Source organism: Puntigrus tetrazona, chromosome 5 (assembly GCF_018831695.1).
Source record: "Puntigrus tetrazona isolate hp1 chromosome 5, ASM1883169v1, whole genome shotgun sequence".
Classification (NCBI taxonomy): Eukaryota; Metazoa; Chordata; class Actinopteri; order Cypriniformes; family Cyprinidae; genus Puntigrus; species Puntigrus tetrazona.
In genome coordinates, this window is record NC_056703.1 from 16,237,842 (window position 1) to 16,263,629 (window position 25,788).

Below are 25,788 nucleotides of genomic sequence, written 5' to 3' on the forward strand. Positions count from 1 at the left end.
TCTCCTGGATTCCTACCATAGTTTCTTTTGTCATTAGCATAGACAAATTTACCCTTTTAATGAATGTTTTCTGGCAAACAGCTGAGTGCTCTGATACAGCATGCATGCAAAGCTCTTCTCTGTTCTCGAGTGTCTGGTAAAGCTCAATTGACCGTCTTTGTCGACACTCAGCGAGACTTCAATCACGACATGCCTTTGAGGATTTTTGTTTGTGCTTTGGCTAATTAAGGCTTCGTAATCAGAGAGATTTGTGGTGTGTTTTCTAGCATTTTCTATGAGAGGTGAGAGGTGCAGTACATCTATTTCCTTCATGGTGTTTATATAACAGTAGGCTGCCCAAATCCAATCTATATTTATGAAGCTGTTTACAACAGCTGACAGATGAGGAACAGAATGTGTGTGTGAACGAAGAAGAAAGCATGTGTATTTCTGTTAAGGGTTTTTTTTTTCTTTGTTAGCTTTACATACATTGCCAGTGTGCGTGTTTTATTATTTTGTTTTTCGTTTGCTTAGTTTGCTTTGAGGATAGGGACAGGGTACATTGTACACTACCTTTTAAAAACTTGGGGTTGCAAATGCAATACAGTAAAAACAGTAATATTATGAACAGGGTTTTACATTAACTTTTTGCTCAGCAGCGACTGTGGCTAATGGTTTTCCAGATTTACTAGCCACTCTACATTTTTACTGGCTGCAATTTTCTTTTTGGGAAATGACATTTTGTATGACTAAATAATGCACACAAATATTTCCAAGTCATTTGATCTATTTAAAGGGCAGTTTTCCCCACTACCGTATTAAAAGCATGAATAATCTTTCATAATAGATTCCTTATTAATAATTTAACTTAATATAATGAGATAATATAAGACTGTTACCAGTCATATGAAATCAGCATCTACAAAATCAAAGATCTGTAGAAGAAACAGAAGTGACTGAAGCAGCATTCAGATGCATTTATGACAGTAATATAGCACAAATGCATTTACACTGCATGAAAAATTATAACAGCATAATGTTGTGAGCTTGGTGTTTTAATATGCTTATAGATATATATACAGTAGTGAACATTTGAAGCGTATTTAGAACTAGAACGACTAGAATGAGTACTGTTTGAGCTTTAAGAAAGCTATAATGAAAGATTTTGATCCATTTCAATGTTTGCATTTTCAATTTATATTATAAATACGAAATGTTGGAAAAAAGACTTCTAGGCTACTAAAAGGCTACTATAATACCAAACCGCCAGTAGGTGGCAGCATCTTCAATGACTCATCTTAATTAAAACCTTCAAACGATTTGTTCAGACAGCTGTTTAATTCAAGAATTCAAAGAATTAAGTGCCTGTCCTTATGAATGGACCACTGAATCATTGACTCAAATGATTCCAATTTCAAAAACACAAATCATTCATTAACAAAACACCCCAGCTTTGTGTGTCGCATATGCCCGACAGTTGCTTTAACTATTTGCATGAACCAAATGGTGCAAAAACAGTCAACAATATATCTTTTCAATAAATTCGCATTAACTCTTGTATAAAACTCTTGCACAACTCTAGTTGTGTCATGTTGCTTAACTCTATGTATGTTATAAATATTTTCTTCTGTGCAAAGTTCCGTTCATTTGTTTCGATTTCTCCACAAGATTGTCTCACATAGACGAGTCGCGTGTGACTTATTTGTGTTACCTTGTTGCTTGTTTTATTATTAATCGTCATTTACTTGCACCGAATGTCCTTCTCATTGAAATTTGGGTGCAGTTAGATGTTTTAATCAGATTAGTTGTCTGGTCAGGCACGTAAAATGATCTTCTTTCATTCGCCTTCAAAAAAATCTACTTGTCTCAAACAAGCATTAATGTTGAGTTATATTACTGAAGTGGCTAGTGAGACTGACTGTTACCTGCCACAGCTGAAATACTGATTATCAAATATTATTAATGTTATGAGTAATTAAATTGTAATTTATTTCTGTGATGGTAAATCTGAATTTTCAGCATCATTACTCCAGCCTTCACTGTCACATTATCCTCCAAAAATCATTTTAATATGCTGATTTGCTGCTCAAGAAACTTGTATAATTGTTGAAAACTGGTCTGCGCCTTCAAATTTTAGTAATAATTTGCTTAAATTCATGTCATTCAAAACTTATGCTCCAAAATATCACTTTTTTTCCCGCAGAACATAAAGAGAAATGTTTTGCTTTTCCATGTAATCACTATTACCAGATCTGACATTTCTGGATTTATGCCTAAACCTGTATCTTTCAGGACCATTTTGATTCCAGCTAGGACTGTTCTGGTTAGTAATTTGTGTGTGCTTTTCTAGGTTGGGATGGCTGGGGTTGCACGGACAACACAGAGGCGTACTCATACGGCTTCCAGCTGCTCTCAACTCTCCTTCTGTGCCTCAGCAACCTGATGTTCGTCCCACCTGTGACCATCGCCATCCGCAGTCATTACCTGCTGGAGGCATCTGTCTATATTTTCACCATGTTTTTTCCACTGTGAGTCGGAAGGCCTGGTTTAAACCAATAATAATAAAAAAAATGGGGCTAACATAAACATTTCAGTTACTGCTTGCATGGCATTAACAGGTAATATTACTGTCTTCATGAATCATATGAAATTAAAACAAGATATGTAAAGCTTCAAACATAAGAAAAAACCTCTAAATTCTGGATTTGACATGTTGCACTGTAACTTGTAAATCATCTTAATGGATCAGTCAGATGAAAGAACTGGAACTAACTTGTATAATTAATATTTAATACTAGATTTGCATTCTGTTCCAGTTATGAACAAATATGCCTAATTAACGCAATAAGCACTTGAAGACCTGCTGACTATCACACAAAGCCGTCTCACAGAGTCCTAATTTAGCGTATCAGCGGCAGCTGAAGTATGAAGATTACAGTTAAGAACCAATGACATGTCAGAGTGTCATATTTTATTCATGCCTCTACTGACCTTCCCTTCTTGTTTTCTTCTTTCATCCCTGAACAGTTTTATCATGCCTGTGACCAGCCAGGCATTGTGGTCTTCTGCATCATGGAGTATGACGTGCTGCAGTTCTGTGACTTCCTCGGCTCGCTCATGTCTGTATGGGTCACTGTTATCGCCATGGCCAGACTCAAATCCATTATCAAACAGGTAAAAATCACTCAAATGCAAACTCGGAGCAAACTTCATTTCCATAAACCTTGTGGTTCTTCCCTCACTGTGGTGCTTCCAAATGTTTTGTAAGCGTGGTTATAATATTCAAAATGATTTTGCATTGAACAAAGAAAAAATTTTCAAACCAAACTGAAACTTGTACTAGCATTAAACATTTTTAGGGTAAGTATGATTTTAAAGCAATTCATTTTAATTAAAATAAAAGTGACAAAAAGAATTATATAAGGTCATAAATTAGTTTTATACTAAATAAATACTGTCTTTTGAACGTTATATTCATTAAAGAATACTGAAATGCATCAGTTTCTAGAAAAATTTACTGTATTTTATATAAATTAAACGCAGCCTCGATGAGCATAAAATATGCCTTTTTAAAGCATTACAAATATTACCGAAATCAAACTTTTGAAACATAGCGCATATACCAAAAATGATCTTTTTAGGGCCATTGTATATAATAACCACATTGGTTGAAATTAAGTATGAAGGCCCTGGGGCCCAGAAATGCTGTATATTTCTTGTGTCATCAGTTTCTATAAATTCGTTTTGTGTGATTCATAGAGGCCAGTAGTTTTTCATGGACCTTATTGCCAAGAAAAGAGCTTTCCAAGATGTGCAAGAGAGCAGAAATTTTGTCCACCTCTGTAAAGCGCTTACACAGAGTGTAAATATACGAATGTCAGCAGTCTGTCATGTGCTGTCATAATGATGGTGACATTTCGCTGTGGAGCTGAGTAAATATAGGTGGACACTTTCAGGTGTGTGCACACTCTTTAGTTCTGTGGTCTTCAGCTGCTCAAGCGCAGAGAAAGAGTAAGATTCAAGGAGATCACACAGGGAGAAAGATGGTAAGAATGTGATTAAATTAAAGTTTGAGTAATTTAGAATCAGAGAAATAAAGTGACGGGACTGCAGTTTGTGATGGAAGCTTCTAATGGAAAGAACAAGAAAAAATAGCTCTCCTCTAGGGAGAACGCTTCTATATGCGTTAGGTGATTGCGTGTGTTTTGCTGAGTGCTGCAGTTTGCAGACACTAATCAAATCACCCATGTCACAACAGTTCTGAACTTTAGGGGGGAAAGAAAGAGAGTGAGAGAGACATTTTTAGCACCACCACTCTTTACTTACAGTCTGTCTGACAGAGGGCGGCCGATGCAAGATGGTCCTAATTGGACTGGGGATTCACTATCGCCTCTAGACATGATGAGTCGTCGATGTTTGGGCTAATATTTTTTCTCTTTTCTGCTTTCCTACCAGGTGCTGTACTTGCTGGGGGCGATGGCTCTGTCAATGGCCTTACAGCTGGACCGCCATGGCCTGTGGAACCTGCTGGGTCCCAGTCTTTTCGCTTTAGGCATCATGGCCATCGCCTGGGTAAGCAGGACTGTGCACATGCATAGATTCCATGTGTTTAGGATTGTGACGCATCCTTATTAAATGTTTAATATATCAATAAAACATGTCAGAATCGATTTCAGTTATATGGCTGAGAGCATAAAAAATAACAGATGTTAAAGTTGTGGTTGCAACCTGTGTCTTCTAAACCTACAACCTGCAAATGTTGTTGTGCTGGACTTCAATGGTCTGGTTTAAGTTGGTCAGCAGGTCTCCTAGCTGGTTTAATTAGTCTTCCAGCTTGGCCAAGCTGGTTTTAAGCTGCCAGTTGATCTCCCAGCTGGTTTATCAATGCCTTATCCGGTTTAGGCTTGTCTTCAACTGTTCTAGCTGATCTTCCAGCCTAGACTGGACAGCTAGTTGGTCTCCCACCTGGTTTAACTGACCCTTCAGCCTGGACAAGCAGTTATTTAGCTGGTTTAGCTAAGCAGCCAGGTGTTCTTACAGGTTTACAGGTCTTAGTTGGTTTAAGCCTGACTAGGCCCAAAATCCTTTTAAAAGTATATCAGATCAGAAAAAACGTTCTCTCTCTCTCTCTCTCTCTCTCTCTCTCTCTCTCTCTCTCTCTCTCTCTCTCTCTCTCTCTCTCTCTCTATCTATATATATATATATATATATATACACACACACACACACACACACATTTACACACACACACACACACACACACACACACACATATATATATTATATAAAAACAAGTGTAAGTGAATAAAATACATTTTTGAATGTTTATAAATGTAATGAAAACATATTATAAGGCAGTGTGCCTGTGTTCAAAAATATGTTCTTTCAGTCCGTGGATCCGGCAGTTAAATGTCAGAGCTATTTTTCTTTGGCTGTTGAGTGACAACAAAGCACCTTTTCAGTATCTATAATTTATGAAGGCATTTCACGTTACCTGGTCCAGTACGCGCCCCTTCGTTTAAGGCTGCATTTATCTATGCATTAGCGTGGTGTGGCATTAAAAAGTTTTTCTGTTCTGTCAGTATTAGAGATGCCCTTGCTGTTCCATTACCAGGCAGCTTGTACTTTATGCTAATTCCTCAAGCGACCACACTGCTTTCCTGAAGTGAGATGATAAAAAAATAATGGGTGTTGGGCGAGGAAAAGTCTTTGCCAGAGCCTCTGGCAAATTACAGTTGAGTGTGAGAAGCGCGTCCTCCCTTGAGTCGTATGTGCTGCTGGATATATACATGCAGAGGGAAGAGGAGCCAATGAACTTCTACTGCCGCTACAAAGATACACTGTATTGTGTGAGAGAGAATAGCAAACAATTAACAAGAATGAAGTAGAACAGAATGTGGAAAACCACACCAGAACAGTATAAAATACATTGTATTTGCACTTTATTTAATGTACTATATAATGTACTATATGTCACATTTATGACATCTGGTAATGCAAAAAAAGGTGTTCAAATTTAACTAATATAAATGACTATTATTAACACAGCACTGCAAACACTTTTAATATAACCTCCACAGAATAAACACACAAATAGGTTGAAATCTTCTGAATGTCATATTGAAAGACAAGAGGACAGATTACTCTAATTCTGTCTAAAATTCATTGAATGTGACACTGACTGTCAAATGCACACGTCTGTCATCTCCATGGCACATAATGGCTTTGTAGTTAAAGCATGTCAGCTGACACCTCTATTTCAAAGCTCCCCGAGCCTACGCAAACACAGTACAAAGCATCCCACTGTGTGATTCTCACATCCTTTTTAGCGCTGAGGAAAAAGCTACAATTTATCAAGCTTGAGACATGCTACATCCACACAATTTGTTTACAGTGCAGTTTATCGTTATCTTCTGTGATCCTCTTGTTGTGTTTTTGGGCTTATGTTCTGAAAGTAAAACGTCATTTTCCTTCCTAGGCGTTTTTTCTCCATAGGCGTAACAAGCCAACAACATATTATGCACATTTTTATAAATATTGTATCATTTCATCAGTGTTCATCAAACTTTTTATAGTTTATATTATATTCTATTATATACGTTTATATATGTTCTATTATATATGTTTATATATCTATTATATACATATTGAATGTTCTTTTGTTCATAATGAATTTCTTTGGAAAATTTATGGGATACATCTAAAACATAATTGAATGAAACTGCAAAATTTACAGACAGAGAGGAGAAACATCTACTTTCTTTCCCTTACAGTGAGATATGAGCTTCATTTGGTATGTCCAATAACAGCCACAATTTCAATTCTAACACTTGAAAATTCAATTATTCCTGCTAGAGGAATACACATTTTATTTGTACAGTAGAATAATGCTTGAGATATCACTTACAAACCAAATCAAGGTCCATGATGTTTAAAACATAGCATTGTGAGGGGAAGAATAAAAACCTCTGCAATTCTCTGCATTTCTTTATGAACATTTCTGAATTGTGACCGCTGTCAGAACATTTTCTGTAAAGCTTTCTATGGTGATCATACCACTTACAGCAGTTAGGTGTTTAAGTAATTTTTTTGTTTCAATGTTTTTTAGTGTTTTGCTAAAATGGCCTGCTTTGATTTTGGCACAGCCTTTTATTGGAGGTCAGCATTCTGATTAAGCCATAATAAGAATAATACTTTTGGACTGTCGTATTGCATGACCCTTCTTAGTTTCAGATTCAGGGTCATTCACCACCTGCTGTGGAATTTCCTGATACAACTTTAGTGCAGCCAGGCCCTGATGCAGCAAAGCTGACAAATTCCATTACACTTCCTCGTGCTTCACATACAGGATAAGGTTTCTTTCTCCTAGATATAAAATATTTCATTTTTTTCAGAGATGTTTTTGGAACCTGGAGGAGGTATTTGCAAACTTTCTTTGGTCATCAGCAGTAATGTTTTAAAAGAGTTTTGTTTTTCTCTCTGTGGTGACCTCCCATGGCTCTGTTTTATACTGTACACATTGATCCATGACTCATGCATTTTATTGTTATGAGCCTCAACAACTCCACTTTAGAAATTCTCTCACAAATATTATGAAAAAGTACCTGCTATATATACTGTAAGCCAATGACATGAATATCTGGGTTATTTTTGACAGATTTAAAACATAATGAAAGATAGCTAATAGAGAAAAATAAAGTGAAAAATAAATCTATTTTAAGAAAAAATATATATATTAGTATTGTAACTTAATAATTTCAGTAAAAATATAAATAAAAACAATTAATATAAAAATAAATATATACATTTTTCAATACTTATATTTTGTAATCTACTATTCATATTTAATCAGCTTTATTTAACTTCAAGAATCTTTTTAACAATGACATCTGTGATGATTTACTGTACATATTGCTTGGATAAATTGTATTTTTTTCAGAATGCATGGATGTGTTTGAATGGCTTGAATGGAGAAAGACACAAATTTTGGTCAGATTACATAATTACGGTATCTTCCAACAGGGTCTAATGTAACTGGACCATGCTAACTAGTTTCTAGTTAATAAGCTTCCGTTCTGTGATGTGAATATACTGTCTGAGCTTCAGGCCTGATGCAGCATCTCACAGACAGAATGATAAATAACTGCTGAAAACATAAGCAATTATGCTGAATAGTTTGTGGGCTAACAATACATTTCGCTTTGCATTTCAATGCTCCAAAAGCATGCTAACCAGATTTGAGGCGTGAAGCACCACGTTTCAGCTTGTGTCCAGGCATCATTGATTCATGCGCCATCCGATCAATATCTGAAGGCATATCCTGCTTGACTGATGAATTCTTTATAAATGTATTAGTGCATATCCTTCAGAGGTGGTTAAATAAGTGTGATTCATCTCAGGAGCAGGCTGTACTGTTTAAGGATGTGGTCAGGACCGTGGGTGTTGGATTCCAACCCCGCTGTCAAAACAGCAGCCTTATAATGGGAAATATAAATGGCAATCAATTTCAATGCAAGTCAAAAGGAACATATAGAGTCAAGCACGTTCTGAGAATAATCCTCATTAATAAATAGCATGTGACATGAAGACCGGGATATCTGGGCAGCAGTATGAAGTGTTGTTTTGTTTTTGTGTGGTTTAGACTAGGCCCATCAGTCAAGTGTCAAATTTACAGCTCATCCATTTTTCCATTCTGTCCTTTTGTAACTTGCAACTGTTATGTGCCTGAGATTAATAAGTGAAGAAATGTTGACAGAGGGCAAAATGTTTTTTTTTTTTTATCCTAATGGTTCAAGCTGTAAAGCTCATTATAAACTCATAACGATACTCATATTTACATACACTGTAAATATGTGTTCATTATTTTGTTATGTATTACTGCATTGGTTTTTATTAAGTAAAATACTTTAATAATGACTGAATAAATTTGAGTATAGTAGTGCTGTAAAACGATTAATCATGATTAACGTCATCTAAAATAAAATTCTTGTTTACATAATGTGTATACACTGTATATATTTGTTATGTATATACTGTATAAAGACATACAACACACAGTATATATTTAGAAAATATTTATATGTATTTATATATTTATATTCATATAATTTATATATAAATATGTCATATAAAAAATATATATATATATATTTGTATGTGTAAAAGTATGCGTGCATTTATATACATACATAATTATACACAGTTATCACAGTGTGGTTTGAGAGGAGCACTTAAATAAACTTTAACAGTTTTAGTCCTCTACAAATGAAGAAAACAACAACATAGCTGCTTGCAGGCAGAACAAAAACCACACATGTTAAAGACGAGAACCGGCAATCAAACAGAAGCAAACTGGAACTTAAATACACACAGGAAATCACTAAATTAACTAGACACACCTGAACACAATACGATAATTAACAGGAAGTAGGGCACACAGAGCACATGGGAGGTGAAAACAACAACACATCCACATGTGTGACAACAGTACATACACATATGTAAACACTTTTATTTTGGATGTAACGCGATAACAGGTCACACCAAAGAAAGTTATTTGATTTATGTATTATTGTGATTATTATTATTCATTACTGTATTGCAGGTTATATTTTTTTATTCAGAGGAATAAGTTATTGCACTGTAAAAGAGAGCAGTGAATCTGAGGAATGATATCTTTAAAGACAGAACTTAAAATAAATGGGAGTTGGCATAAAGCACAGGTTGAATTACAGCAGAACTGTCATTAGGAAAATCTCTCAAATGGATTTTTGACCGAAATGTAAGTAAAATAACTGTGAAGGCCACTCGAGCAGCAAATTCAATAAACTTGCACAAATGGCTTAAGAAAGGATGAGTGCTCTTTCCAATGTAAGGAAATATACATAATGGCTTTGAAGGCTTTCTGGGACATTTTCAGATAAGGATCTTCTGAAGTACGCGATTGTAATGTGACAAGAAATGAGGACAAGAAATGTAATTCCTCAGCAGTTATAAAGTTTCACAAACTTTAGTAACTTCGGTTTAGAAATTGCACAGGAAGCCGGCAAAAGCTGTAGTCGAATCAGTAATCAGAGGGAATATGCAATGTCTCTGAGGACCCACACCTTTCTTTATGCAGGAGAAATGTGATTGAGTCATCAGCAGTCACCTGAGTGTGTGTGTGTGTGTGTGTGTGTGTGTGTTTGATTGACTGCTGCACATGCTTGACAGCGGTAACAATGTAGAATCATGAGATTTAAAGCGCCTCGGCCATTTCGGTCCCTCGCTTTCAATCCTGCAGCTTGCTGTACTGTCATAGGATATTAAACATCAGCTTTGAGTGTGTGCTAGAGCTCCATTGTATATTCCCTCGGCTGCACAGGACAGTTTTTCGCAGTTAAAATTCATGCCATAGCTATAAAATTGTAACCTGGGGCAAAGTTCTAGTCTACATGTCGTCAACCAGTGGAACATTATAATTGAAATGTCATGACAGACAGGCAGGAAAGCGAAGCATTTTATTCTCTCTGCACTTTCAGGACAGGATGAAGGGTTATAATGACTAAGAGAACATCGGTAGGTGATAGAGCAAATGCGATGGACGCAAACTAGCGACTTGTAAAGAGTTTACGTTTGTTAATCTGCGTTACACATCTGTTAAACAGTCCTTCTCTACACTCAGCTGATAGATTAATACCGTGTAATGGCGTTAGCAGGAGCGTGAGCGGTGTGAAGAGCGTGCGGTGTGAAATGTGGGAGGACAGCATGCTTTACAGTCTTCATAAATATCAGGATACCTACAAGCTGGAGAATTGAATTCCTATGAAGTCTGTAAATTGTGTGTCCGACCTTTATAACTGTGTGCATTCGCATCCAGCTCTAACAGCAGCAGCTCGTGTATATCAGAGCATCTTTATAGGTCTGCAGAAGCATCGTGGGCATTATATCTAATGGGGCAAGCTCAGATATCTGAGTTAGCTGGATTTTAAAAATTGCTATGGTGCACCATAATTGCAAGTGATAAAAAGGGTGTTTTAAATACTGTTTAAATATAGTTGTATTTGGGGTTAGTCAGTCTCATTTTGGTCAGTTTTTTCCCATAAATGCAGTGAAAATCTATACTTGCTGGTAGGTTCCAATGCAAATGTGTTTGGTTTATTAAATACAAATTAAATATTAGGTCAAGGTTCATTGTGAAGGCTAACAGCAATGTGAAATGAAACGTTTTTGCTACGCTTACACTGGGTTAAATCAAGATGTCTAATTATGGAAACCTATTCTGCTACTTTAAAAAAAAAGTAAAAAAAGAAAGAACGATATACAGTAGTGTTATATTTTTTGAAAAAAAGTCCAAATTATGAGAGCTGTATTTATAAGTGTCATTAATATGGCAAAGTCAAAATTCTGAAAAAGATTCAATTAAGGAAGTCGAAACTAAAAGTCATAATCAAAAAGGAAAGTCGAAATTAAAAGTGACAATTATGACATAACTTTTAGCTCAGAATTTCAACTCAACCTTGTGCCTCAATTAAACTATCACATTTTTACCAAAGCAGTGGCAGAAATGGGCTTCCAGAAGCAAGTATTTTTTTGCATACAGTGTAAAAAATTTCAGACCACCCCAAGTCAAAATTTTCTAGTGACTCTAAAGTGCATCTAAATTTTTCCATTGGTCCAATTTGAATTTTCTGTTGGGACAACTGTTGCCACAATTAAAAAAAAAATTACTCGATTGGGCCGACAATTTTTATTGTACAGTGAACAGTATAATCTCAGTTTTAATACTTTTGAAAAGTTTTTTTAAATTAGTTTTAAGCAAAAACAGTACTCAATTGTTGCTTACCTGTACATAATTTGTTCAGCCTTTAAGATTTAACACAGTCTGTGAACCCAGTTGGTTTGTGTGTCTTTCTGTGCTGATGTACTGATGACTGCTTTGTGTTCCTCAGACGGTGCGCACCATCCGCCGGCGCCGCTGTTACCCGCCGACCTGGAAGCGCTGGGTCTTTTTCCTGTTTCCCGGCACCACCATTGCCACATCAGCGGTGGCCTTATACGCATACCGTGGAGACGGAGGAGAACTACTTCTACATCCACAGCATCTGGCACATGCTCATCGCCGGGAGCGTCGGCTTCCTTCTGCCGCCGCGTGCCAAACCTGACGTGAAAGTCACTCCCCTGAAGCGGCGGCGAGGCTGCGGCTACCAGCTCTGTGTGAACGAGCACGAGGAGATGGGACTGGTGGACCCAGCGATCATTACCATCAACAGCATATGCACCAGCTGATGACGCTTAGCAACGCGGACTTTTATTTGCCTTTCTTCTCCTTCCTTTGGATTATAAAAACACGGAAAACAAAGCCAGAGAACTTACTGATGCACTGTAAATAACTTTTGACCGAAACACACACAGACATACACACGCTCTTGCATACGCGTACACGTTTTTGTCATCGTTATTTGGATTACTATTATCGTTAATAATATGGTTTGCATTGTTAGTATCTGGGAATGGTTTGTGTCAGTACAGCGATGCACTGTTATTAGTGCATTATTTAAACCGTCTGAGATGATTTTTCTGCTGCTATTGACAGTGACTGTAAAATTGAAAAATGTGTCATGTAATTTATTCATTGTTTTCTGGCACTCAAATGACCAAATGTTTTATTGTGTTTAGAGGATGCAAAGGAAGAACACTACTTGGATGTATCAAGGGCACTGCTTTTTTTAGTTTTCTTTCTAAACATCTTTTGCACTGAGACACAACAAATGTGATACTGTACATTTTTTAAATATAAGTATAGTTATGATCCAGTCACAATGTGTACATGTATAGTATAGTTGTTTTCAGTGGAATGTCTGATTGTACTTTGGATTGCATTGTATTGCCTTTGCAGCATAATTGATTGTCGATTTATAGAGGGTTTAGGAAAGTGTCCATTGCCAAGACCAGGTTTTAATATGAAACCTCAGATAAATAACCTCATATTTCCTGTTGTATTTACCTAGTGAGGATCAGAGGGAGACATTTTAAAGCAAAAGCAAATGATAAAGCAAATAAATGTTTTATTTTTTCGGTATCAAATCAGATTCTTTATTTAGCTGGTAATGTGTTACTTGAAAGTGACACACCAGACTTCTGTCATGCTCTGATATTTTCAAAGAAATGAGAAAGCGCAAACAAGGGTCTCTGGGATTCAAAACCCATTTTTTAAATAAATCATTTTCTCCTGGCTTCGTATCATGACATCATCCTCTATGTTTCATTTCTTATGAGGATGTGTGTCCTTAAGTTCCTGGCTTATGTGCTTTCATAACACACATCGGTTTTAAACAACATGGAGCTTAAGGACAGGGGTTTTTTCAGACGGTAGTACAATATTTTCTTCTGTCATATCAGCCTTTGACTGGGGATGAATCACGTGTCGTGCTACTTGTTAATGAATAATTATCATCGTTCTCCAAAATGAATATTTGTTCAGTAACCCCACTTTAAATTGAAAGATTGATTCTATCGGAAATTAAATCATTGTTATTACTGTCCTAATATGTGACCCTGAACCACGAAAACTGTCATAAGTGTTAATTTTTCAAAATTGATATGTACATATCATCTAAAAGCTGAATAAATAAGCTTTTCGCTGATGTATCGTTTATCATAATTGACCAAGATACAACTATTTGAAAAAGTAGAATCTGAGGGTGCAAAAAAAAAATCTAAATAGACAATCACGCTTCAGTTTTTCCAAATGAAGTTCAATGCATATTAAAAATCAGAAATTGATTTGGCTATTGCTACAAATATACCCCAGTGACTTAAGACTGGTTTTGTGGTTCAGGGTCACATGTATGCAAAGTTAATGTAAAGAAAAAAAAAACATTTATGCCCAGTCATGACATCTGTTTGCTCAGAAACAAACTGCTCAATTTTTCTGTGTACTTTAAATTGCTTTTGCATTAATAATCCATAAACCCTAGTGTGCTCATTGTATATAACGCGTGCCCCCCCCCACATTCACAGACAAATCAAGGCTTCTCTAAACTTGATCCTGCGTGATTTAGCGTTTTGTGTTGATATTCAGCTTTTTGCCAATGGGCACTATGCTCATTTCTCCTCACATAACACATTCGCTGAAGCTCTGTCATGTGTCGGAGCAATCTTTTGCAATTTTTCTAGTCAAAATGGGAATGGATGAGAGATGTCACGCTGAGATGAGGACACGGTGAGATTGGCTCATGTTTCTAGATGGCGACTAGGTTTATGCGGATTTAGTCCTCTGAGCTAATGAAAACCATTTCTTTCACTCATTTAAAATCATTTTCGATTCACAAAATCCTTTAACTTTAGCCACTATTTGCAGTGTAATTAGGACGTGGTATTAGAATTATGATCTAATCCATGTGCTTTCAGTAAATGTCTGAGTATCTGTACTGCAAAGGAAGTGGCTCAGCAGGAGTCTAGACTGACAGCAGCATAGCAAATGGGAGGAGCGGCGTAACATGTTTTAATTAAGATATGCATATGAATTTGTTTGCAGACACTGAGGATGACAGCTCATGAACTAGTCCAATGAACGAGTGACACTTAGGTCTGACAACCACTCTGACACGTGAAGTATAGGGCCTGAACAGAAAACACGACTAACAATCCAGTAAAAGCATTTTAATGCAATCAATTCACATACAAATACAGTAGGAATAAAGGCATTTTAAACATTTCACCAGTGAAATACATAACGTGTTTGATACTTAACGTACATAAAGTTGTTGAACTTTCGCCATCAGTGCATTTTATAGTACGCGTCTATAGAGGAATCAAAACCTGCTGGTGTGCCTCATGTTTTGTGCGCGTTCAACCCCTTGCGTGCTGTTATTTCAGTAGCAATGATATAGAAAGTAGTGATTTTAGCAGATGACATCAAACAGAATAGCAAAAACGATGACTGTAATCAAACAGGTTTACTTACGCTGTCTGCTACTGGTTGAATAAACTGATGGTCCAGCCTGATCTCACGGCAATTCGTATGAATTTGTGTGAATTACCTACAACCGACCCCCTCCCTAAGCCTACCCATCACTGGGGTTTAGACAAATAGTCCAAAATTAGCCACCTTGTAAAATACATACAAATTGGTTGTGAGACCAAGCACGTTGGTTTAGCCAATGTTACTGTTGTTGGGCTGGTTGGGATGCGCAAAAAAACCTAATTGTTTTAAAAGCATATTATTGAAATTTTCTTGTCGGGAGTTAACTTAGTTGACACAACTGCATAATAAGCTCGCCTAGGAGAAAGTATTTTAAAACAAACTCCCCCATTAAAAAGTAATGACAGATTGTGAAAAAAAAAGAGGGAGCCTTGATGTTTTCTGCTCGTAATTCCCGGCTCATAACCCAGAGGACGAGGGGAAGAGCAAAACAACTTAAATCAAAACTGACAGTGCAACAAATCAGCACAAAGAAGATGTATATATATATATATATATATATATATATATATATATATATATATATATATATATATATATTTATATATATATATATATATATATATTACAATCACAATCATCGCATAATAACTATTATTAACTTGAATTGGTGGTGAATTTGTTTGAATTCTTGTGTTTATTCTCCACATACAGATAGGGCCCATTTCCTCTATAAATCATTATTTCCTACAAGAATCATTATTTCCTACAAGATGAGTTAATTCATCTAAATGATGACATAATTCTGACATTAGTAATTCCAGAAGCAAATAACCTTCACACTAGTCAAGAAAAAAAAGTGCAGAAAACTTCTTAAAAACATTTGTAGGTATTTGTTGGCCATTGACCTTTACCAAAATAACATTAGAAAGCAGCTGTCCTTCCTCGTCAGGTTCAACAAAACGATTAACCTGTTAGGGTTTGTGCGCACCGCATAGGCTATGATAAAATAAATATCAAAACAAAGACATCCCAAGAAGCTGCTGTCTGAAAAAGAGAGAACATTCAGGATTTAATTTCACTGGAGTAAAAAACAGTATTACACAAAAAAGACCACCTTAAAACACCAGTAAACTTTTTTTGCATTACATTCACATAGCCGAGAACTGTGAGGCCGGACATAACGTAAATCACAGTGAGAGTGCAATGCCCTTAAAGTGCGTAGATTTTTTTACATGATATGTCATTACTATCCAGATCCTTCTTTACATTAGTATCCGTCAGCATGGACCTCAATAGCTGGAGCTCCATAGGCTCCTACATGTTCTGCCTTCAGTCGCAGAATCATGGACAAAAAGCAATCTGAACACTCGCCAACTTCCTCTACAGGCTTATCTCCTCTGAAAACAACCGGAAGACAGTGTTGTTTGTGACACCAGATATACAGCCAGACAGAGACCTGGAACCCCCCTGCTCTATATGGAGAAGAGGGCCGCTCACAGTCTCGTGGGCAGGCAGTCCCGCGTCGGCCACGTTTCTCAGCATAACCACAGAATGAAGCAGGGCAGAAAGCCCTCCGGTCACGGCAACAAACTGCTTCTCCTCCGGATCATCCACCTCATCTTGACTTATACTTAGCACTAGAGGAAAACTAAAGTAAGGCTCTGAGTGATGTCTGAGGTAAAGTCATTGAGAATCACTCCGCTGCTTGGTAAGTATTTCCCGGATCCCCATGTGCTATTGAGCGAGGTGGAGATTACCATGAAGTCGCCGTGGCTATCAAGAATTCCTACATGACTGCTTGCTGTGTTTAATGTGAACATGTCTCTCTGACTTGTGTTGAAGAATTCATTCGCCAAATTTAAGAGGGCATTATAAGAGGCAAAGGCATTATCGTGATCTCTGTGGCTCGGAAAAGTGAGGTTTTGCTCTCGGACTCTATGTAATATATTGTACACCATTCTACCTGTGAGCTGGTTGGGGGCTGAAAGAACGCTGCATTTCTCCTCTTTCACGATAAGGGGCTCACTGATTTCTCCGCCGCTGGCCTGAGCGGCAGCAAGGAAAGGACCTCTCTCTGCTTCAGAAATGTCTTGAGCCAATTTTACGGCCAGGTTTTCCGGGAAATGGGAGCTATTTAGGCTGACGCTCAGCAAAAGTTCTGATAGATGCCCGTTGGCGACATGCTCGCCCTCTGATTTCACACGGCCGCTAGTATCGCAGAACACATCGCACAGTCTCGACTGGAGTATTTTGTCCTTGTGGGTTTCTAAAGCCCTGGAGAGGATTCGATCGATAAGGAAACCCTCTTTAGCGAGTTTCGTGGCGCCCTCAAAAAGTCGACTCCATTCTAATTGCCCATATTTGGAATGCAGCAGTCGAAGACCCCGCAATAATGAGGGTGCGCCATATGTAGGCCGATTCTGAGAAGTGTCGTTTATCGCTTTAAATGATCTCGTTGTGTGATTGTACAAAATTGCAGAAAACACTCCACCTTGAAGAAAAGCAAAGCACCAATAAATCATTCAGCAGCCTCAAAAAGTAGCGTATGCTTTTAGTAACCTTGTGAAAGGCAAATGGGGTGCTAATTAGATGTAGATATTAACAACAAACTGTATGCATTTGAGAGTCTAAACTGCTCAAATATTCATGTAGTGATTTTTTGTTGCTAATGGGTTTTTTCCATGCTTAATTTCTATAACCTTTCTATAACATTATTTCACGTCTAAAGAGATTTTAGGTCTTAAAAAACACGTGCTAAAGCCATTTGAAATGCATAACACTTCAACAAAACTTGCTCTTGAAAATTACACTCAATACTACAAGTTAAACATTAAAACCGCAGATTTCAGGAAATTACATCATGCATCAGAAAGAGCAAGAAAATCAATGATAGATCTCAAAATCAATTATGAATGTTAATAAATCTGGCAGTGTTGTAGTGAGACCAACTCATTCAAGTCAAGGCTATGTTTGAGTCAATGCTAAATTCAAGACTGCATGTTCATGGTTTTGTCATGGACTAAGAAACATGTTCATTTATTCTTGACAACTTTCTGGTCTCTGTCTTGATTCCAGTACAGTGAGCTGGTCTCGACTACAACACTGAGAATTGTACTTTCTGTTTGGTAACACTTTCTATGAAACCAGTATTTATAATACATTAAAGGGGTATTGTAAAGGCATCAGAATGAATGTATAATGCAATATAAATAACGTTTAATATGTTGTATCATCTCATGAATATTCCTAAGAATAGTTTTTTTAAATTTAAAATTAAATTTAATTTTATTATTAAATTTCTCATAGTCATAATACATTATAAGTTTTATATCTTGCCATTTTACTGTTACTGTATTTAAAGCAAACAAATAGCACTTATAAGTAATTATAATAACAATACTATTTCTTCTAGATCAGATATCAGATCAGATGAGTGTGTAATATGATATATTTGCTTCGAACTTTTTTTTTTTTTCACATATAATAGTCATTTGAATGTAATATGTAATAAACCATTTTTTCAGTTCACTCAGCACCTAACCTGACCACAAGATGTACTATGCAGATCTTTACATAAACTATGTCAAGATATGATATAGTCCATTATAAATTAAATAGATTTCATATGATGTTCATTGTTTGTTATAAATAATCATACTTTTATTAAATATTATAATGTATTATAATTGTTTTTAAGATTATTCATGAGATGTTATAACACACTATTATTTATTTTTTATAATGCATTAAGAATACCCTTATAATGTACATAAATACAGGCTTCATAGAAAGTGTTACCTTTTGGGTTAACCTACCAAGACTGTGGCACTGAAACATTTGATTTGTAGAAGTGAAGCGGTGAAAAGTGCATGATAATATTACAGACCTAATCCAGCGGTGTGTGGATGAACAACTCCTAGGCAGAGTAAAGCAGCAATCCCTGCATCGACTACATTCCCTCCGTCTTGAAGAAGCTCCTTACCAATACTGGAACAGTTTGCTATAAGTCACACGGAGACATTAAATATGTTTTATAAATATTTATGGATTTTTTTTTTGTATTACAATCATTCACGAAACGAGACTTGCCAGAGTCTGTGATGATAGCGGCATTGTGGTACAGCGATTGACTGTGTTCATGGAGTGTGACTATCATGATCATGATGATGATGATCATCATCATCTCCGACTTTGTGGTCATGGTCGTGGTCATTGTGGTCACCATCATCCTGATGATGTTCGTGATGGTGTTTGTGGTCTTCATCCTCAGAAATACTGTGTGTCTTGTTAGTGCCTTGATGATTTGACAGGCCCATATGCTCGTCAGTTCCAGGCCAATAGCAGCTCCACTCATAGATTATAAATCCGAAAACAATTCCCAGAAGAATCACAGCCACTGTGACCCCTGATACAGGTATCTCTTTTCCTTGTCCTTCTCTGCTGATTGAAGAAGGGCCTGCGTATTTTAAGAAAAATAACAATGTGTAGTCTTCAGAAGCAGTATTCACGTGAAAGCTCAAATATAAAAGAGTTTTGCTTTTCTGTGATGCTGCTCTGAATCAGAGTATATCGGCAGTCGGCTTATCACTTTGTTCTTTGTGGCTGATAACAAGAATACATTGCACAGTCGGACACCAAAAGTTCACCCAAAATGAAAATTCTGTCATTCTCTGAAATCCTCACATAAAGTTTTTGTAGCCTATGACTTCACATGACTAGCAAAAGCTAGGTTATTTTTTGACGCGATTATCCAGTTTCCCAGCTTTTTAAACAAAACATTTCTCTGAACCATTCATACCATTTTGTGAACTAGTTAAAATGACTTCTTGTAAACATTTTGTGGCTTCTAAATGTGTTTGGCACATTAAATTAGCATTTAAGTAATCATGTATTAAATTAATTGTTAAAGGAAATGAATCACAAGTCTTTCACTGGCAAGAATATCTATAAGAGACATAACACAGAATCTACACTCCTAGAGACGCGACGCGGCAAAACTTGAAAGATCCTATTCCGGCGTGAAGGTGTACACTACAGGTGCGTCGCGTCGCGTCGTGAAATGGCTAGATCGAGCACGTCGAAGATAGCAGCCGCGACATAGGAGAAAATGCACTTGATTCAGATTCTTTTGAAATGACATTTAACTTGCGCGATAGACGGCATGCAATTTTTACTTTCATTTTGTCACTTACGAGTGGAAATCTATGGTAATTTCGTCGTCCTCATCTTCGCTAGAGTCGTTGTCGTTTTCGTCTCGCACATCGCTCGCAAGTACTTTATATTTGACAGTGCTCTGCGCCATTTTCCCCGTGTGCATTTTGCATGTGTCGTTAATACATTGATTCCAGTAACCTAGAAATCTCCTACTTCCTGTTTGTCCTGACATTCAGGCCAGGTAGAAACTGATGGGCGTGCACGTCAAACTTATTGTGTTTCAAGACCGCTCACTTTTGTTTTTTGCATTTGTTTCACCGCATTCCTTTCTATTCAAACTAGTCTATGTGTGTAGTTAATTGTGCAGTAAAATGTCTGATCTAAATAAATAAATAATAAAGCCTAGAATACAATGACCTTTAGAAATAAACCTACAAACAGAAAGTGACAGCCAACACTAGTCTTCCTAGATTGCTGCTCAAACAGTAGCAAAGGCACGCAGCCTACATTATCATAGAGGCATAATCTACTAAAAAGCTTTAGATGTTTTTTTTTTTACATCTATAAAAGTCCACAAAGGCCGAGGCTCGGGGTGAAGCAGTGGGGCTGGTCTGTGCCGATTCTCGATGTTCCAGTGACCTGGAAGGGAGCTGGGAGCATAAGCTTCAATATTCCTTTCAAATAGCCTGTGACTCCAAATCTCCATCTTCAAGGGAATCAGGGTGCACGGCATCCCACCTTATTTACTTTTTGACATTTACTGGAAGGTTTTCAAACATGCAGAGTGTAATTGAATATAAAATTCCCAGAGAGATGGTGAGAACCGCTGTCATATCAAGATACAGCGAGAGATTGAGAATCTCAGCAATACTGACCGGCAAATGTCACTCATGTGGCTATGACTTTATTTGTTTATACCCTCTGTTCTCTGTGTATCGCTTGCCCCCCTCTATTCCACATGTAGCTCTTCAGCAGTATTCAAATACACCTTTATACAGCCCTGAATGTCAGCACATTAGAAGATTGGGGGAAAGATGATGAAGAAGAAAAAGTACCTTCCAAGGAGTACGATCTCTTTGATCAAATTTATGTGTGTTTGAATAGACTTTGAAGTTAGGTGGTTTGTAAGATATACTGTCTGGCAAGCAGTTTCCTTTATGAGTTTTGTCTCTTTTTATATTGCCTGGTGCTTTATTTTTTTTTTATTTATATTTTTTTTTTTGGAAGAAAAATGGCATTATCATTGCCGTGAGGGGTTTAGGTGTTCTGCATCTTTATAAATAAGAAATAAACAAAAAGCGATGCGTCTCGAGAGGCATAATTAAAAGGCAGATATATTGTCAACAGATTCAATCAAACTTCCTCAGTCTTATTTGTTCATTTGAAACAAATGTTCCAATATTGTAAACATAAAGTTGGTTTGCGTATCATTTAAATTCAGCAAAATATTAGGATTCTATAAAGGGTCATGCATGCATATTTCTTTGTGATTGTCTTTTTTTTGGTTCGCATTTTAGTATAGCCAATATTTTATTATAGTCCTGTAATGAGTCCCAAGAATGAGGATGTAAATGCACCATTTACTTACAACCACAAGAATCCAGGAACAAGAAAGCATGAGAAAAGAACCACTTACCAACAGCCATTAGGAGACAAGAAAACAATGTCTAAATGCACAAGACAACCTAAGGAAAGCTGATAATAAAAGAAAATGAATTGAGGTCAAAATGAACAAAAACATCACTAATAACTTTAAAATAACATGCTTAAAAAAAAAGAAGCAATACAGACCAAATGTCTGATGCAAACATTTACAAATATATATCACCTACATATGACAATGTACTTTAGTAGTTATATTTCATGAGTTAAATGAAAAGGCATGGGGGGAATGAATGTGGATCTAATAATAAATAGGCTACTGTCAGAATTTGTAATTGCTTCTGGTCCTTGAAGTCAGGATTCTGTATCCCTCTTAATTGGATAGACTTGAAGACCTCCTCAGCAGTTTATCATATCATAACCCATGGACAGCCCAGAACGGCCTGTTTAAAGCCCGCCGATTCGACCTGCTGCTGCTCCTAAAGCTTTGTGAGGATGCATATGGTAAGTCAAGAAGAATAAGCTCCACTATGCTGATTCATTGGAAAATTATTGAAATATTGATAGGGAAAAAAGGAATTGGAATGTATTAAAAATATCTTTTATTGGGGTTGCTTAGTTGAAAAGCACTTAATATTAAAAGGTTACTACGCTCTTCTGTGATAAGTTTTTTTTTTTTTTTTTTTTTACACTGCTAATGTGGTGGCAGGCTGTCAAAATAAAGGGGCCGTTTGGCATTCGACAGCACTTTTCAAACTACTAGAGCGATACCATGAGTTCAGGCTATATTCATGAGAAAGTCTCCATAAACAGTGTAGATACTTACTGTATAGAATAGACAGACAGAGTGACTAATAATCTAATGCAGTAGCAGAACCAATAAAATGTAACTTCTGTTTAGACAGAAGGGCCAAGTGTAAACATGGTTGTGTATTGTGCTTATTGACTCTTATGCTCTGTTTGTCAGCTATTTCCTCTAACCACTGTATGAAGCTAATACCATTTATCCACTAATACTTGATCAAATGCTGTTTTTATTTCTCATATATATAAAAATTTGACAGTTGATTTCGTCATACTGGGGAGATACACAAGGAGCTATATTTGTTTTGATATTTATCTAATTTTTAAAGGAGTCACTTATACTCACCAAGGTTGCATTTATTTGTTTGATTTTTAAATACTATTAAAAACAGTGATGTAAAATATTCTAACAATTAATCTTTTTTCTTTTAATATATTTTAATTTATTCCTAATGTAACGTACTATATTCCTATGATGGCAAAACTCTAGTCTTCTGTGTCACAAGATCTTCTAGATCTTTTCAGGATTCTTTGATACATAAAACAGCACTTATTTAAAATAGAAATCTTTTTTGTAAGATACTGTTTTGCATACGAAAAGATAATGAACGAAATGTCATCCTGGCATGGTACACAGATGGCAGAGCTGATGTTTGAGACTTTAAAAAAAAGAAAAAGAAAAACATAAAATATAAAATGATGGAAAGCCTTTTTTTATTTAGCTTCTGTTTGATCTCCCTTCAGCAGTGCCCCAAATACAGTGGGCCATATTGAGCAGGGATGGAGTATGAGTTACGTCCTGGATTTTTTTTTTTTTTCAATCGGGCACCTGTTTTCAGTCTCAGCACATTTGTTAAGTGCTGACATAGTCCAACCTTCTTTTGCAAAGTAAATTTTATTCTGAAACTGACTTTATTGTAGAGTCACTAAGAAAATGTCAAGTCTCCCTGTGGAATATCAAAAAGAACACTGACCCATTCAGGTCACATATTTATTATATTCTTTCACAAGCTACAACACAACACTACACGCGCTCCATTATACACGGCATTCTCTGTTCGTCGACGCTTTGACATTGTCACTAAACCAAATCACATAAATAAAACATATTTTTAAAAACTTGGCATCGTCGGGTGTCCCATTTACAGAAAGAATTCCTCCACCCCTGTAGTCTTACACTGCATGGTCTTGCTAGCGCAAGTTCATTTTGTTAACATGCAGGTAGATCTTCAACTGTAGAGTCCATTTTTCATTATAAAATATAAGATGGTGTTGAATGATGACTGAAGCACTTACCGGTTTTATATTTCCATATTTTATGAAGAATCCCATTTTAAAGTGTATTTAAACCCACATGATCATTACACCCACATGTCACAAAGCTTAGATTTTTGTCCAATACCACCCAGAACTAATTCAAGCCTTAAAATCAGATTGTGTAGACCTCTAAGTAGCAGTTAATCACCTTTCATTCTGCAGCTATCGAGATTTCCTCAGAGAGTCATTCAATTTCAGTTCAGTTTTATTTGGGGAGAGTTCTTTGTCTCAAAGCAATTACTAAATCACACAGACTTGTCTATCAAACTGTTACTTAGCAATGCGAATTTTAACTGGTTTCCTTAAGGATAAACAACCCTTAATCATTTATTGCTTATTGTTTATTGCTGTTTTTCCGTTGAAAGAGAACGTTTTTGGGGCATTTCAGTAGGAACTAAGATGGCACCATGGGTTAGAGCCCAACAAAAGCAGATTTTGCTGGATGAGAAATATGCTGAAGGATATTGATAAAGTCACCTTGCCCCACACCCCAGCAAAAGAGCACCATAATTAACTTCACGACACACTATGTAACTGTTGAGCGTGCCTCATAGCTGTATGCAATGAAATCAATATTTCTATCCCTGTCTTCACTGCACTTATTTTTCGTACTTCCTATCGATTCTTAAACTATTTACCTCCACAAGCAACAAATGTGTCTCCCCATAAGAACAGACAGTCCTATCTAAACTATATTTAACATAAAAATGTCAAATAGAAAATGAGAATACAATACTGAGTGTGGGCACAAACCTCTGTAACAATTTGTGTCTTGATTCTCCCAGCAAACAGACTACTAACAATTAATCACGCAATCAGCGTGGATTATGCATCGATTATATCATCACGCTGATTGCGTGATTAATTAGTAGTCTGTTGCTGGGAAAATCGTTACAGATTGTAATCGTCGCTAACACTAATGAGCAAGACTACTGTTGTACCAAATGACCTATGGCTGAATCGCAGATTTTACAATTTTATTGGCACTTACTTTCTTTGTATTTGTCAACGGAAATAGTTCCATACAAAGCCAAGCATCTCAGAGCAACTCCCAACAGTGGTGTTTTGAATGAAACAGTAATTTGTTACCTGTTTGTCCATCAGTTACAAATCAATGATGACCTTTAAACTACTTTGGGATTACGTGCAGTGTGTCCAAAGATTCATCCTCCAAAACTGGCTCAAAATGTTATGGCACATATCAGGCAGACCTGTGGTTTAGGGTTCACTCCTGAAAGAATCAATGTATTTGAACAAATCGGTTGAGTGAATGAATCATTAGACGATAATAACAATAATAACACTAAAATCATTTTGTTTAGTTTCTGAATGAATCAGAGTTTTTGGAACAAATCAGTTTAGTAACTGAATCAATGAATCACTCATAATTTTTAAAGGATTAGTTCACGTTCAATTTGAAATTTCCTGAATTTACTCGCCCTCATGTCAGGTTTCATCATTACGCACATGGCAGAGCAGAGCAAGGCCGATCGTTTCGCTATAGGACCTTGATTCATTGCCTGGTATTGTTTATAACCCTTTGAAGCTGAATTTGTGATTTTGACCTTCAACCGTTTGGGGTCTATTGATGTACTGGAACATTTAAACTTAATTTCTTTTCGCTTAAAGAAATAAATACATAAACATCTTGGATGACATGGGGGTGAGTAAATTATTAGGAAATTTTAATTTGAAAGGTGAACTAATCCTTTAATTCCCGACTGAAACTGTATATTTGAATCAATATACCGAGTATATGTGTTTTTGAGCTAATAAGTGATTAAAAAAAAACATTATTTGTCATTACTGGTGTAATGATGTAACCTGCAAAAAGTGTCACTGAAAATTCCCAGTAGTTAATATGCTTTTGCAAGTGAATACAGACAAGCTGAGTTATAAAAACAGCAAAAATGTAATAACAATAATAAAAATAATAACAACAACAACAATGATGTAATTCATATGAGGTTATTTGAACAAAATACTGGATACTTTCTTGCAGTTATAGAATTATTCAATGCATC

The 25,788-nt window shown here is 36.4% G+C and overlaps 2 protein-coding genes across 2 annotated transcripts in view; one reads left to right on the forward strand and one right to left on the reverse strand.

Annotated features, from left to right (window-relative positions):
* tmem8b (transmembrane protein 8B) overlaps nt 1-13,931 on the forward strand; it is a 106,879-nt gene extending 92,948 nt beyond the window's left edge. Inside the window, 5 exon segments of the mRNA XM_043238291.1 lie at nt 2,330-2,511; nt 3,007-3,153; nt 4,435-4,551; nt 11,910-12,023; nt 12,025-13,931. Of these exon segments, the coding sequence (XP_043094226.1) occupies nt 2,330-2,511; nt 3,007-3,153; nt 4,435-4,551; nt 11,910-12,023; nt 12,025-12,246 (782 nt within the window). The 3' untranslated portion in view covers nt 12,247-13,931.
* Nucleotides 13,932-16,110: 2,179 nt separating this feature from the next.
* Nucleotides 16,111-19,151, reverse strand: LOC122344710 (glutathione hydrolase 6-like). The gene is given in 5 exon segments (XM_043238258.1): nt 16,111-16,265; nt 16,268-16,548; nt 16,551-17,378; nt 18,774-18,887; nt 18,977-19,151. Coding segments are annotated over 5 exon segments (1,509 nt in total). The 3' UTR covers nt 16,111-16,154.
* Nucleotides 19,152-25,788: the final 6,637 nt, after the last annotated feature.